General features: G+C 42.1%; 1 protein-coding gene across 1 annotated transcript in view; it reads left to right on the forward strand.

The window, feature by feature from the left end:
* Positions 1-13,284, forward strand: part of MSRB2 (methionine sulfoxide reductase B2) — a 20,751-nt gene extending 7,467 nt beyond the window's left edge. Inside the window, exons 2-5 of the mRNA XM_007451275.1 lie at positions 1,272-1,372; positions 6,648-6,724; positions 12,144-12,291; positions 13,180-13,284. Coding sequence (XP_007451337.1) covers positions 1,272-1,372; positions 6,648-6,724; positions 12,144-12,291; positions 13,180-13,284 — 431 coding nt within the window. The remainder of the gene's footprint in view (positions 1-1,271; positions 1,373-6,647; positions 6,725-12,143; positions 12,292-13,179) is intronic.
* The last annotated feature ends 3,399 nt before the right edge of the window (positions 13,285-16,683 follow it).

Here is a 16,683-nt window from a genome sequence, read left to right on the forward strand (position 1 = left end):
CCTGCTGAAGGATTATTTAGGACTTGCTTTTTTGTAACCAAAAATGAAATTCAGCTATGATTTTCTGACATGTTTGTTATGTGGGTGGTGACATCACAGGTATTTAACGTTTCATCTTCAGTGCTGTGGTCAGGTTACCCTTTGGGCCTTATTTTCTCCTTTGTAAGTTGAGGTGTAAGCAGATGATAAGGTCCTTTCATATTCTTAACATTGGATGATTAAAACATTTGGATGATTAAAATGTTTCTTTATTATAATATACATTAGGCTTCCTACTTCTCTTTGGCTAAAGTTATTATGTTTACACTCACTGGAAAAAAAAGTTGTAAAATAGAAGCTGAAGGGAGCAGAAGAAAGGAAGACAAAAGTGGAAAAAAACCATGAAGCATGATAATAGATTATGGTAGGTCTCAGTTTCCCGTTCAGGAGTATGTGCTATAGGAGTCTCTTATTTTTTCCACACCAAAGAATTTTTAATAAGACCTCCCTTGACAAACAAAATCAGAGATATCTTTATAAACCAGCGAGGAAGAGAGGTTTAATAACCCACTGGCTCCACGATCTTTTCTCTCCAATCACTCAGTTACTCCCAGCTGTATCCTGACAGGAAACACTCCTTTGAACGTAGTAATAGAAGAAAGATGAATTTCTACCCTTAGTAACCCAAGGAGAATTTATTCTACCTTATTTCGTATTTCAGCTGCCTCTTATCTTCTGTGCCCCAGCAGGACTGGAAAACTGGCTCTCTACTTATTACTCATTTCTTAGTAAACTAATGAGTCAGTTACAGTATTTTGTACCTGAGCTTTCTGGTCTCTGTGAAGAAGGAAGGGGTGGAAGGGGGAGGGGAAGGGATGGCGGGTTTTGCTGGGAGATGGTGCACTTTAGGAGAGAGGCTAGGGAAGAAAAGGTCATTGTGCCTTACTGGTTTTTTTCCAAGCAAAATATATTTTAATAATATAGAAAATATAAAAGTCCTCAACTTGATCACAGACATCATTTGAAAGTCAGTAGCACCCATCTTATAATTTGCAATTTGTCGACCATTGCTATTAAAGTAAATAAATTCTTATACAGTAGTTATTTTGAGATCCTGAACGATGCAATGAAATACGAAAAACAATGAAAAATATAAATATTTGTAGTAAAGGCATGACTCTAATTCTTTGGGTAAATAACTAAATTTTCTTAGACAAATCCAAGGAAGTCAACCTCAGCACTCTGGGCCTTGCAGTTTTAATTTTTTTTTTAATTCCTATTTAACAACACAGGGTCCCTTACGAAGCGGAAGCCGGTTCTCTCCAAGAGTGAGTTGCAGAAGAAGCTGACTCCAGAGCAGTTCCATGTCACGAGAGAAAAAGGGACGGAACCGGTAAGCTACGCCGACTGACGGTTTCTGAGTAGATGTGTTGGGGGCAGGGCAGGACAGGTCGGAATCTGTCTCGCTACAGAAACCTAACTCATCATCGGCTCTGCGAATCTGGTGCCTTTCATTGCTCTCCTTCTTCGGCCATGAATATCCATCCAGTTGTGCAAACCAGAATCCCTCCTCTGGACACACTGCCCTCCGTCGCCTCGCCCACCCATTCTGCCTCCTAAAGAACCTTCCCATACTCGGCTTCCCTCTGCTGCTCTCACCTGCAGGCTGGTCCAGGCTCCTCCCAGCCCTGGCTTGCGTGCATTTGCCTCCAGCTGCTCTCCTCACAGCTGTCATTCTCCGTATGGCTGCCAAAGAGATCTTTTGGAAACAGATCTGACCACATCACCCCCTGCTCGAAATTCTTCAGTGGCTTCCCACTGCTTTCAAAGTAAAGAGAAAAGTTGAAAAGTGGCTAGTGAGGCCCTAAAGGCTCTGGCCCCTACCTCCAACCCCTGTCCTCAGATCTGGCCACTTTTCCCCCTGGTCGCTGTACTCCGGCCACACTATCCTCTTTCAGCTCTCAGACCCTGGGCTTCCCCTCCGTTTGGGCCTTTTCACCCCATGTCCTCCCCCACCACCAACACCCCGACCCATTCAAACCTACCTTTCAGCTCTCAGCCCCACTCTCACTCCCACAGGGAAGCCTTTCCTCAGCCCCGATGGGTTTGCTTTTACCAGTACTTTCTCTTCTTAGCACTTGCCATCCTTGGTATACCCCAGCATATAACATGGTGCCTGCAGATAACAGGCACTCAAAAAATAAACCGTGGTGACTGTCGCATGACTGCAGGCCACGAGGAGGACACATTATTGGATCTGCCTTCAATAATGTCAGCTTTCTTTCATTTCCTGAGAGAACAGCCCTCAGTGGTTCCTCATTATAGTATGTACCATGTTTACTGTGCTGCATTTCCCAACAAGTAGTCTGTCTTAGTCCCAAATATGACCACTGGAATATAGTTATTGAACCAGGTTATTAGATATTTTCATTGGTGAAGCAGACCCCACGGAGTGGACCACAGTGCAGCGGTTTCAAAAGCTGTAGAATATTTATATCTTTGAATTTAGCAGTCCCTGCAAAATTCAGGTAAGCTGTCCCTGTGCTATGACCTTATAACCGTGGTCTCACCCTCAACGTCGCCACCGATGCTAAAGCCGTTAGACAGGCCAGCAGATCCCAATCGATTCTGGTGAAATACTGGTATTTTTGAAAACTTCCTGTGGGTGGGATTTTAATAAAGGCTTCACTGGGAAAGAGACTACATTAGCCATAGTGCAGATAGCACAGGGGAGCCACACGTGATTCCCTGTGCAGTTGTGTGCATTCCCATAGCATTGTAAGCTGGCCCTATTCTGAGGGACAGAGCCACGCAGGGTGTGGAGCTGGAGACGGCAGCCTGGAGATGAGCTGCCAGATGTTTAGGAGAATAAATATGTGGGATTTTCAAACAAATGGTATAATATACTCTGTGCATTTGGCCGTTTGACAAAATGAGCATCATCTATTATTTTAAGTAATGTTACAAATCCCTTTCAGTTGATCCATTTCCACAGTTAACTTTTTAGAACGTTGCAGAACTATAAGCCTTAGTTAGCTCCATGAGGGTAAGGAAGGAGAAGTAAAACACCTCAGCTTTCTATTTGGTGACTCAAAATTAAAATTCAGTTGCACATGATTTTTATTAGACAGCAGTAATTTGCTAGCACTCTGCTAGGTATGACTAAGGGGTTTATAGCCTGGTCAAGCGATAACTAAAAGTCAAATATCAGTAGAAGGCAGGTTTTATGCAGGTCATTCTTGGCCTTCCAGATCTGCTATCCACATGCCTCACTCTGCTCTGAGTTCTGGGAAGACTAACCAGCTCCTTTGCCCTCTGACTCCTGATTGGGTTTGGCCCCTGGGAGATGCCAGTAAGATCAGAGGGCACAGTGGAGAAACAGGCATCCAGGGTCCTCCTAGGACTGTGTTCCTCCCATGCAGGTTGCAGCTTCTGCAGGCAGCCCTCCCCTCCAGATGCAGCCTCACGGGTCCTGCCCGCTCTGTGTCCCACAGGCCAGTAGCGTGTTCTCAGTCACTGGCCCGGGGGTGCTTCAACTTCCCTGTTGGTCTCCATCGGCCCTGTCCCCACCTTTGTAAACAGTGCTGTGTGAAATTATCTGCAAATCATTCCTTTTGAGTGTGTCATCTGTTTCCAACAGGTATGTATTCATAATATGGAAAAGATAAAAGAAGAGAGAACTCGCATTGGTGCAGACAGACTGTTAGTACAGGCTGCCGTAGCAGGATGCCACAGACTGGGCTGCTTAAACAACAAACATTCATTTCTCAGAGTTCTGGAGGCTGAGAAATCCCAGAGCAAGGTGACAGCCAATTCAGTTCCTGATAAGGACTCTCTTCCTGGTTTGCAGATGGCCACCTTCTTGCCGTGTCCTCACGTGGTGGAGAAAGAGGTCCTCTCTCTCGTGTCTCTTCTTAAAAGGGCACTAATCCCATTCTTAAGGGCTCCACCCTCATGTCCTCATCACCTCCCAAAGGCCCCACCCCCTAACACCATCACATTGCGGGTCAGGGCTTAAACTTGAATTTGGTGGGGGCAGTACACAAATACTCAGTCCTTAGGACAGACTTTGAAAACCCAGGGGAAGGCGTATCTTGAAAGTCATTATGTCTCTGACTCTGACAGTCACGCATTTCAGTTCTCTCTTCTAAATAATTCTTGAATCTATTCTAGTCTTTTTATTTCCACTGCTCCTGCCACAGTTAAATCTAGGCTTGAACTGGTGGCCGTTTGACTGTCCTTTGCCTCCAGTGTCTTCCTGCCCCGACTCCAATCCATTCTTCATGTGCATGTCAAGTGCTCCTTCTGTTGATAAAAAACGGCTCTGATCGTGTGCACACCCACTTTAAAAGTTTCCAACGGCTTTCCATTTTCAGTGGGATGACACGAAAATTCTTTAGCGTGTTCTGATCAAAGCCACTATGATCTGGCCCCTCCCCACCTTTGCAGCAACCTCTTCTCCCTTCTCCACCTTGCCCTGTTCTGTCACGTGGGCCCAACCCAGGCTGCTTGTCTGTCTGAAATACTCTTCCATTTCTTCATCTGATTAACTCTTACTCATCCTTCAGAATTCAGTTTAGTGTCTTGGCATTTCCTGTAATAAACACCAATCAGCCATGCAATGAAAAATAATGATGATAGAAGATTAAAGAAAAAGAAAACCCTGATCTCAGACATCTCAGACATTACCTGGTCCAGAAAGCCTTGGTGAAAACTCCCCTAGTAGTAAAGGACCTAGTGCTATCCTCACTCCCTACTAACCTCTCCATCAGAGCTCCTGTCATGTGGTGTGACAGCTGCCAGCTCACATGTCTCTTCCCAGCTTGGTAGCAGATTCCAAGTGCAGGAACTGTGGGTTGGTTTGGTTTCATTTTGTTTTTCCATCTCTGCAGCCTTAGTACCCAGTCCAGCACTGGATACACACTAGGTTTTCAAGTAAATACTGGAATGAACAAGCGAGAAGCCCTAAATAAGTGATAGGACTTGTATAAAACTGGGGAGGAAGGGTGAGAGGGCAGACAGAGGAGATCAGGCGAGGAGGCGGAGGAGAGATGTCATTTCATAAAATACGTCGACTAAGGATTCTTTTATGTTTGATTTTTTTTTTTTTTAACTTAACTGTGCTACCAGTTTCATTTCCTCTGCCCAACTGTCCCTGCAATGACAGAATTATATTTTGAATATTATCAGGCTGTCCAGATCGCATGAGTAGGCTTCTCTAGATCACCTTCAGGTCTGGGTAGCCCTTTGGCATGTGTGTCTCATCAGCCCAGGTTGGGGGGATGCAAAACTTCCTTTTCATTCCAGATGCCCATTCGTGCCAGCGTTGGGTACAGGCCTTCGAGGGGATGAGCCAGAAAAAGACCAGCTCACCACTGTTCGGATGTCTGCAGCCAAGTTCAGGGTTTTTAAAGAGGGAAAACATCCAAGTGTGCTGAGATGGTGGGCTCAGTAGGTTAATTTGAAATTGTCCATTACGCAGCTCCCTGAAAATGTGCTGTTAATCCTACCACGAGGAGTGTGAATGTTTCACCTGTGGACTTGTCGAGGTGGGATGTCTCGAGAGGACCAAGGGGGCTGCTTGTTTCCTGAGTCAGCTCTGGGACTCAGTGACCCACCCTGTGCCTCAGCTTCTCTCCATAAAATGGGACAGTGCCTGCCAGTAGCCACTGCTTGTAGATTTTCACACTAGGCTCGTTCAAGAGTTTCTTTTTTTTTTTTTCTTTTTTTCGGTACGCGGGCCTCTCACTGTTGTGGCCTCTCCCATTGCGGAGCACAGGCTCCGGACGCACAGGCTCAGCGGCCATGGCTCACGGGCCCAGCCACTCCGCGGCATGTGGGATCTTCCCGGACCGGGGCACGAACCTGTGTCCCCTGCATCGGCAGGTGGACTCTCAACCACTGCGCCACCAGGGAAGCCCAAGAGTTTCTTTTTTTTAACATTCCTTTGACAGGAGATGACGAAAGGAACTGGGCAAAAATAGTCTTTTTTTTTCTTCAATCAATGAGATCAGTTTACAAAATAACATTAAAAAAAATTAGTCTTGGCTCATTCATTGCCTCAAGTCTCCTTGTATTCCTCTCGGAAGCTACAAACCCCTTAAGCCACAATTAACATGGTAATTTCATCTAAGTAGTAACTTAGTCCCTGCGAGAATCTAGCTCATTATTTAGCATTTATTAAGTATGCAGTGTCCTAAACACCACATGAAGCATATTAAAGGCACAAGCTAATCTCACTGAGCTTTGCTTTTTATATACTGATATCCTGTCTTTAATTGGAGATTTCAAAGTATTTTAGACAGTGGACTAGATTCCTGTTGTATTAACTCTTTTGAAATGGTGACCGAGATCTTACACAATCTAGAGGTGCGGTTCTCTTGCTTTTTCACAGGCTTTGATGTTCTTGGGTGAAAGGTGCTATATAAATACAAAGCATTACTAATGTCATAATTTGAATATTTGGCACAATAAAGGCCGGTCGTAAACAAGCCTGTAGGCTTCTTCACTGGGTGCATTGTAATTTTCTCTCCGGTGATATTTGCACTTTGTCAAATTAGTACAAAAATTCCTTTATTGGGAGACTTAATCTTGGATTTGGATCTGCTGTATTGTGTCCTGCTGGCGTTATGAGAAAGCTGAACGTGATGTATCTCATTTACTTTCAGCCTTTCAGTGGGATCTACCTGAATAACAAGGAATCAGGAATGTATCACTGTGTGTGCTGTGACAGCCCGCTCTTCAGGTGAGATAAAGATCAAAAGGTACCGAAGGATAGTAAGCCTCTAAATTCATACAGCTGTGTCTTCTGGGGCCTTGGATAAATACCCATGATGTTTTTAATTGCCCTTCTCATTTGGCCTGGTTGCTATAAGGAGGGCTGTTCATTTAAGATTCTTGCCTATCTTGATTATTTCTAGTGTTTAGAGCATTAACTTCTTAGCCTATATTCTTTCTTTCTGTATCCCCAAGAAACAGCTAAAAACAAAACAAACTTGGTGGGCATCTTACAATAAAGCTATTAGAGTTTTTTTCCTGGGAAAGTATTTAAATAAATCTAAACCATAATGGTATTTGCTTGGCCATGTGATTAAAACTGTATCTCTCCCAGGGAGAAATGGGTTTATAATTTAATTTAGGAAATGTAGAATTTTATGAGGATAGATTCCCCACAGTGCTTGACGGTAGTGAATACCATGCTCTCTTCTATGTAGCTAAAAGTAAATTTAATTGTCCCTTGATTTCAAAGCCTCTTTTAAGTCAATCAGGATCTGAAATCTCTCAACAAAGGCTTTTTTGTTTAGACATGCAGGAAACAGTCTAAAAAAAGTAGATTCGATGAAGAAGAAAGGGAAACATCTTTGAAGTCCTGTTTTTCAGAACTTCAAAGATGTTTTTCTTTCTTTTGCATCAACCCTAAATTGGTTTAGAATAAAATATAAATCAAGCCAGCTCTGTGAATCTTCCATTAGGCAGTGCTTCATTATGTGCTTTGGGCTTTGAGCAGACTGGGCTTTCCTAGGCTGCTAATGTGGGCTGAATTTGGAAAGTCAGACCCCGCCTGCAAGGATGAGGAACGATTAGGATTGATTTTCCTTCACGCTCACGGAAGGGCAGACCTTTGTCCGGATTCATTCACGCTGTCGGTGGCTGGTGAGGAGATAGCAGAGATGGCAGTCAGGGGAATTCCCTGGCAGTCCAGTAGTTAGGACTCCTTGCTCTCACTGCCAAGGGCCCGGGTTCAATCCCTGGTCGGGGAGCTAAGATCCCACAAGCCTTGCGACACGGCCAAAAAATAAATAAATAAATAATAAAATACACCTTTAAAAAAATAAAAAAGATGGCAGGCTGAGATGGCCTGGGGGAAGCTAGAAACAGTAAAATGGATGCATATTTCTGAACCATTAGTTATTCTTTGACCTTTGGTTCTATTAAAAGGGAAAATTGGGACCTTGAGATGGCCACTCTGCTTTTAGCCAAAGAACCGTGTTGTAAAAGTATAAAGCACGGCCTTGTGACTATGTAGTAAACAGCCAGATGTTCTGTTTCCATCTTTTGACTGTGAAGGCAAAACATGTGAGGTCATCTTTGCAAGACCATGTTCCTTCCTACATCTGAGTCTTTGTTTTTAACTTCATTGGCATTCCAGTTTCTGTACCTGTTAAGATGACACTCTCTTCCTACCCAATGCCCAGCCAGGTTCTGTCAGTAAATCACAGAATGTTGGGGGCAGGTAGGGATCAGAGAGACCAGAGCAAAAAACTCTGTCTAGTAGAACTTTCTATGATGATGGAAATGTTCTATATCTGTTCCATCCACTTCGGTGGCCACCAATCACACATGGCTGTTGAGCACTTGAAATGTGGCTGATGCAGCTGAAAAACTGAATTTTTAATTTTATTTCATTTTAAATAATTTTAAATAATTTAAACTTGAAAGGCCACATGTGACCAGTAGCCACTGTATTAGCACAGTGCTCGTCCAAATTAAAGAAGCTGAGTGACCATCCCCAAAGCAGCCAAGACTAATGAGAATACCAGCCAGTTCCCCAAAAGCCCTTTCATCAAGTGGCCAGTTTAATGACCTATCAACCTGTTTGTTTCTTTTTAATCATTCAGTTTTAGTTGCAGTTTCCATTTTCATTTCTTAAGGACTTTTGAGTTTGTTCCATTTTTTTTCCTCCCACTGCTGCTGCTGCTGCAGCTGAGACTGAGAAAAATAAGAATATATTCATAAGAATCTTTTATGTTCCAGAACGTACTCTTCTTAAAGATGCATTTATTTACAGGAGAGACAGTGTAGTACAGTGGTTAAGTCTGTAGATGTACATCCTGACTTCACTGCTGTGTGACCTCAGGCAAGTTTCTTAACCTCTCTGTGCCTCAGTTTCCCCACCTGTAACATGAGCATGCTAGTAGTACTGAATTCATAAAGTTGTTGGGAGGATTAACTGAGTTATGAATTAACACATATGAAAGCACTAGAGCAATGGCTCACATATGCCAAGCACTGGATACATGTTAGCAATGAGACATTCTTAGAGACAGATCCTTCTTAGGGCCGTATACATGAATGTGTCTTTGATAATGAGGAACTCTTGAGAATTTCTTCTAATTAATGAGAATCTATAAATGAAGACTATATTCCTGACAGCGCTTCCCATTCAGGAGGGTGGATAGCGGTAGGGATTCTTGTTTGACCTCTCATTTTCCCTCTCTCTCTGTCCCCAGTCTCCAGCCTCAGTAATAGAGAGCAGGAGTAGAAAAGAAATAAACATTTCTTCAAATGCTTGTACAGAGTCAAAACCAGGTGAAAAGTCAACCAAAACTAAACAGTTAAGGAATCAAGTGGATGAGGGATCACTGTCTCCTGGCTGCTGGGCTCCTTGCTGCCTGCACACTTCCCTTCAGGCCAAACCAGTATGGTGCACATTCTGGGGGAGACAACTCAGAGACATTTAATCCAGGGTTTCCAAGTCAAGAGCGCTCTCGGGATTTTATCGCTCCCCTGGGGACTCCAGGCTCTTGCTTCCTTAACCTTGGAATTTTGTGACTTTGCCCCTCCCCTGCTTCCTCTATTCCCCTCCCTCCTCCTCCCCCTGCCCCCCACACACTGATTCTGAAAGTGTTTATTAAAATCTACTGTGAGATCACATGTTTCATGGTCATAAATCTTAGAATAGAAGGAAACTGAGAGCCTGATGTTAGTTCCCTTTTTACAGAATATCCTGACATCCTAGGTGTTAATAGGAACTTAGTAACATTGTTAACCTTTTGTGAGCTCCCATTCCTTCAAAGGAATGGAAATTCTCCTACCATGCGGGTTGTCAGTTATCACCAAGTGCCTCTGCTGCTGTTTTGGGGGCTGTGGAATTTCCAGAAACTAAGATAAAAACAAAGCAAATAAACATATAACAAAACTAAACAAAAGAAGCACCTCTAAGAGTACATGACTAAAGATGGTCCAGAAAGGTTTTAGTTTCTCAAGAGAGGGCCTTACAATCTGCTAATCATTTAAATATGTATATTGGAATTTCTAATTCACCTTAATATTTAAGTTTTCACCCTTAAATGATATATGATGGGCCTCTCATATTACCTGGTAAAATCTCCAGATTCTGTTAATTGCATCAATAAAACTTTTATTGTTTCCCATAAAATGTTTTAAATGACTTTTTATTAGTCTTAGATTCATTCATTAAAAAAATTATTATATTCATAATTCTCCATCAAAATTCCTTTAATGATCACTAGTTTAGATATAATGTTCAGTGTGGAAAAGCTATGATTAAGAGATATTTAAAGTGTTTTTCCCTGGACCAAAGTAGCTTGGATGAATATTTTTGAACCCTTGGAAAACAAAAAGGGCTGCAGAGAGCCCAATCTGAATGTGCAGACACTTCTGATTGGACCTACAGCTGCTCAAATTTCATGGATACCTGTTACTACTAATAATAATGATATTTAAAAAATAATAGCTACCGACTTAAGTACCACGTGTCTGACACTATGCTAAAAACAGTAAAGTAGAAAGCATCTCAGTTAATCCTCTCAGTAACCCCATGAAATAACAATGCCATTACAGATTCCGAAGATCAGGACACAGAGGCTTTACAAGATTAAATAACTTGCCAAGGTTGCAGAGACATAACAGACAGAGCCTGGCTTCACACCCGAGTCTCTCAGAAGTCAACCTCAGAGCTATACCTGAGTTCCTGGGATCTTTTCAGGGCTCTTCGAGGTGCTCCCTTTTGCAGCTGCGTATCCACGAGACCACATCCTCTTCCTACACTTGAGTCAAAACAGCACTGCAGCAGATTGAATGCACGAGCACATATAGTCAATTGTCATTTTTTTTAAGCTAGACATTAAAGAGATTTACAAAGTTATAAAACAGTGCAACTCTTCCCACTAAATGTTTGTTTCAGTTTGGAAAATAGAATTATTGTAAAAATAGGTTATGTTAGCATGTAATGAATTTATTATTTTTAAAAATTTAATGCATATATATTTTTAAAATTCTCACTTATAACTTCTAATTTGTTAAGTATCGATAGACAAAACTCATGTAAACAAAAGTTCTCAGTAATTTTGTAGTACAGAGGGGTCCCAAGACCAGGACGTTTGAGTCTCTGTCTTGCACTAGACTCTTTCTGCTGGGGTTCGTGCTCTAAACTGAGCTTCCTTCTGCGCTCATAGTCTAGGGATTTGATTATTTGCCACTTTTCCCCCCTCTTTACTCAGTTTTTGGTGTTTTGGGGGTTTTTTTTTTTGAAGAATTTACAATTCATTTCTTGTCTCTCCTCCTCAGATAGAGAGAGCCATTTCCCTGCCATTCAAAATTTGTTTTCCTAGTGTGATTTAAGGGAGTCATCTTTCAAAGCACTTAGAGAGTGAGTCTGATGAGTAGATTTGCTTGTTGCCCTCCTCCTCTTGCCGGCTCCTCTGCCACCACCATCACCCGCCCCCAGCATCATTCGTCCCTGTGGCGCTTCCCCGGGAAGGTCACTGCACTGCGGTGATGACTCTGGGTGCCCAGGCTTATCTATCACCACTTGCCCCACAGCACAGCTCCTTAAACCCTCAGAGCATCTCTATAACGTAGATATGATTATCTGCATGTTACAGATGAGAAAACTGAGGCTTGGAGAGAATAAGCAGCCTGTCCAATTTCACACAGCTAAGACGTGACAGAGGCAGCTCTTGAACCCCTGAAGGCAGTCAGGCTTTGAATTTAGATAACCCGAAGTTCCGGTGGCTGAAGACGGTTGTTTCATCAGTTCTCACCCTTCTCTGATACGCTAAACTCACAGTGCCCTCCTTCGACCACTATTATTTCATTTCGATATCCCCCTTTCCTATGTTTAGAACACAGGGATTTGATCTGTTTCCTAAAGTGCAGCAGTTCACAAAGCTCCTCATGTTTTTAGTCCTTGAGAGGGATGCCTTCAACATCAAAGGAACAAGAAATCTTTTACCTGATGAGACGGTGTCTTTAATAGTGGAGATGCAGTGGGCAGATTCCTGTGGAACCAGTGGCCTTGGGATCTGGCAGAGGAGAAGGGAATCGAATCGTGCTTGGTAGAAAAATGATTCGGGGCATAAAATGCTCTTTGTATGGTAATAGCAGGCTTCACAGCTGTAGTGTCATGATGTCTAACACAGCTCTGAGAAAAAGTACTGCTCGGGCACTGGATGGCCTTCGTTTTCTGAGGCTCACGGGACGTCTGGCTCTGATGAGAGTAACACAGGGATCCTGCGACGTGTGGACACCTCGTTGGGACCAGCTCGCACAGAGGTCATCTGCAAGCAGGTGGGTGTCTTTGTTTTCTCTGATTTGCTTTCCCCAATGCCGCCCCAAATGCCACAGAGAGCTCGCTTGTCCTTGCATATCTGGTGTTATGGCCAGGAGCACTTTTGTCACGGAAGCACCTTGGGTTTCTCCCGTGCTGCTGGTCCCTATCTCCCATCACTCTGGGCACTGCAGACCCGAGAAGGAGCCTTTCCTGGTTCAAGCCTTGCAGAGATGGGAGCAAAGCCAAGGATCTGAAAGAGAGAGCTGGCCCTTTACATTCTGTTGCACAGAGACAATCAGCAGGACCGCCAAGCATAGCTGGCGTCGCTATGCCCCCTTCTCACTCTGCAGCGTGTCGGCAACCGGCGGAGCAGAGCTGCAGGTGACATCAGTGCGTTATTCCTCCTGTGACCTTGGTAGGAGAGAGTGGCTTAAATCCAGACAGCATATTCACTTTGATATCCTTGGGTGCTCAAATGTTCTGGTTTTGTAAGCAGATAAATGTAGCTTAGTCTTGTCTTCAATAAAAAACAATAATAATACACTGGCTACAAGATTACCAAGTACTCACCCAGGAACTGTGTTAGTGCTTTAAATGTGTCGTATCAATGAATCATCACAACATCTCTATTACGTAGGTATAATTATCATCCCCATTTTAAAGATGAGTAAATCAAGGCCGAAGTTAAATCACTTGCTCACATTCTCCCTGAGAAAGGAGAGAGCTATTTACCACTACTGTGCTCTGCATCCCTTCATTTCTTAATCAAATTCTGGTACAATAGACTTTTTCCCCACACCAGTGTCAAAAACTCGAGTGGGGTGGCCATGTGGGATTCATGTGTCTGGTTTTACATAAAGAGCCTTGTCCCAATTGAGGAATGACAGAGGCTTCTCTCCTTGCAGTGCGAAGCTCACCTTGGCCATGTGTTTCCTGATGGACCTGGGCCTACTGGTCAGAGGTTTTGCATCAACAGTGTGGCACTCAAGTTCAAACCAAGCAAACACTGACTACCTCCAAGAGTCCCCTTCCCTCACCACTCCCTCATTTCCAAACTCAATTTTCATAATTTATGTGAATAGCTAGTTTTATTACCTACTAAACCAGGCTAAGTTTGCTGCTATCACCAAGCAAGTCACACCTTCTCTAACTTACTACCTCGAGTCAGCTCAACCCTGGCTCTGGCTTTGACTGGAATTTCACAAAATGACAGAGGGGCAACCAATTCCATTAAATCGACTTCAGCGGGCTTTGCTTGGACCAGAGGGCATGACTCTTTGGGGACATTTGGAGGCTGATGGACAAACGAAAGAATTCCTACAAAACCACCCTGAATGTTCCATTGCAGTTAAGTTCTTCATGGACATATATAGGTGAGAGATCAAGTGAAAAGAGGAAAGAAAATAAGGGGTTAGACTAATTCACAGTCCCAGCATGGAAAGAAGCAACGAGGAGGAGGGTTGTGGATGAGCCATGCTTTGGGGGATCCATGAGATGCATGATATTTTTTTCAAAACTTTAGAGTGTCTTGAACATTCCAGTTCCAGCTTCTCTACGGGCAACTTAAGTTTTGATGGGAGTTTGCTAGATTTCAGTGATGGTGAATACAAGTGGCTACAAAGTTAAACTTTAATTTAGTTCAAATAAAATATTTACTAAAATCTGTTTGCTTTTTGTCTAAGTCTGTGAGTTTTCTCTTTTATAACAAGGACTAAATCAAATGCCAAAAAATAATTAGGTCACGTGGTAGTAGGTGTTTGGTTACACCAACGCTGATAGCAACTCAAGTGTTTTTTTTACAAATTGAGAGTCTTGAATAATTTGTTACTGAAAGTGTTTAAATCATTTTGAGACTTTATGGACAGAAAGGAGACTTAAGTATTCTATTTTTATTACTGAGTTATGCATTATGAACTCTTCTTCTAGTGCTTACCCTGGAAATCACAACATCCATCCTTAACTTATTACAGTCATACTAAAATTATTAATTTTTCTACTTTTCCAAGAGTGTTAACCTTAGAACACTTTAACTTCATTAACATTCTCCCATACTTTGTGTTACTATTGTCATGTATTTAATTTAATTTTATACACATATAAACCCCACAAATCATTGTTAGTGTATATGTTGATATTCATTTATCTTTACCTACATATTTGCTGTTTCTTTTGCTCTTTATTTCTTCCTGAAATCCCATGTTTCCTTGTGGGATTTTTTTTTCTTCTGCTTGAAGAACTCTTTTGCTTTTAGTTCATGATTTCTCATGGTGAATCTTCTCAGTTTCTATTGGTAAGAAAATGTATTTATTCGCCTTTCATTTTTTTTAAGCTTTATTGAGGTACAATTGATATATTTAAAAATTGCACATATTTAATGTATACCTTTGGGTCTCATTTTATTTTTGAAGAATCCTTTTCCCTGGGCATAGAATTCTAATTTGGAGAAATTTTATTTGGACATTTTACAGTTTCATTCAATTGTTTTATGGCTTCTATAGTTTCTCCTGAGAAATCAGCTGTCAGTGCAATTGTTGCTCCTCTGAAGGTAATGTGTTCCCCTCCCCCCACAACTGTTTTTATGATTTTCTCTTTTTATTTGATTTTCAGCAGTTTATAATGTGCCCTGGTGTGGCTGTCTTTGTAGTTATTGTGCTTGGGGTTCACAGAGCTCTTTGAATCTTAGGTTGATACTTTCATCAGTTTTGTTATTATCTCTTTCTTTTTCTCCCTAGACTCTCTCCTTTTGAATTACACAAATTTTAGACCATTAATTGCATCCCACATATCTCTAAGGCTCTTTTCTGTATCTTCCCGTTCTTTTAAATATCTGTATTTCTATGTGGATATTTTCTGTCAACCTCTTCTCTAATTTACTAGTCTTATCCTTTTGCTTGTCTAGTCTGCTGTTAAACACATCTTATGCATTCTTAATTTTAAGTGTTGTACTTTTGTAGTCCTAAAATAACCATTTGATTCTTTTTTATGGATTCCAGTTCTCTCTTAAAGTTCTCCATCTTCAAAAGGCAAAAAGAAAATTCTATGAGGCCTTTCCTCCTGAAACAGTTTGAACTTTTAATCTCTGCTCACAAAACTGATGAAAAACAGTGCTCTGCATTTCAGAGGCTTTCCACTTAGGGTTTTAGCACCCTGACCTACACAGATCCCATATTCATCAAATGTGCTAAGATGAAAACTAGCCATTTACTTAGGGTCCCCAAGTCTCTGTTATAAATGCTCTGCTCATTTCTGTGTCCCCTAGTAGATGCCCTTTGTGGGTACAAAGCCTAAATTCTCAGGCTCTTGGCAGAGTTTAGAATTGGCAAATGATCCCAGGATAAAAGAGGCTCTGTGGGGTTCTTCCCTCTCTGCAGTTGTGGCAGACAGAATAATGGCTCCCCAGAGATGTCCATATCCTAATCCCCAGACCTGTAAATACATTACTTTCATGGTAAAAGGGTCTTTGCAGATGTGAATGAATTAAAGACCTTGATACAGGGAGATAGATTATCCTGGATTCTCTGGATGGGTCCATTCTAATCAAATGAGTCTTTAGAAGTAAACCTTTCCTGGCTGGGGTCAGGGAGAGATGTGATGATGGAAGAAGGGTCGGAGAGATGCCACATTGCTGGCTTTGAAGATGGAAGTAGAGGACCATGAGCCCAAGAATGTGAATAGCTTCTAGGAGCTGGAAAAGGCAAGAAAATGGATTCTCCCCTAGAGCCTCAGAAAGGAACACAGCCCTGCCGACATCTTCTTTATCCCAGTGAGACTCTTTTCAGACTTCCATGTAACCGCAAGGTAATAAATGTCTTGTCTTAAGCCACCCAGTTTGTGGTTGGTTGTTAACAGCAGCAATAGAAAACTAGCACAGGAATCTTAGCCCCTTTATTTCTTGTTACCTCAGAACCTTTCTGTTGTCTACAGAGATAATAATTTGTAATTACTTAATAATTTATAAATTAATAAATGTAATACATATTTATAAATTAATAAATAATTTCTGTGTTTTGCCTAGCTCTAGTTGTCCCGGATGGGAATGCTGGTATGCTGCTAGCTACTCATTGCTCCTGGATAATAGCCCACAGTTTTAGTATCCAAAGCCTTTTAACTTTGCCCTCACAAATGTCCCTGTGAGGAAAACAAAGACAGTATGTTTTTTTACTATTTTGTATTTGGAGTGGAAGCTCAGGAAGGTTAAGTGAATTATTCCAAATTAGATAATGCTTAAGAAGCCAAGTCAAGCCTACGACACAGGTCTCTAGACAACATGGCCAGTCCTCTTTCCATTATTGTAATGTATGTGACCCACAATCAGAATCAAGAACTCCTGTATTTTATTTATTTATTTTTTTTTGCAGTACGCGGGCCTCTCACTCCTGTGGCCTCTCCCGTTGCGGAGCACAGGCTCC

The sequence above is a fragment of the Lipotes vexillifer genome, unplaced genomic scaffold (genome assembly GCF_000442215.2).
Source record: "Lipotes vexillifer unplaced genomic scaffold, Lipotes_vexillifer_v1.1 scaffold1092, whole genome shotgun sequence".
NCBI lineage: Eukaryota > Metazoa > Chordata > Mammalia > Artiodactyla > Lipotidae > Lipotes > Lipotes vexillifer.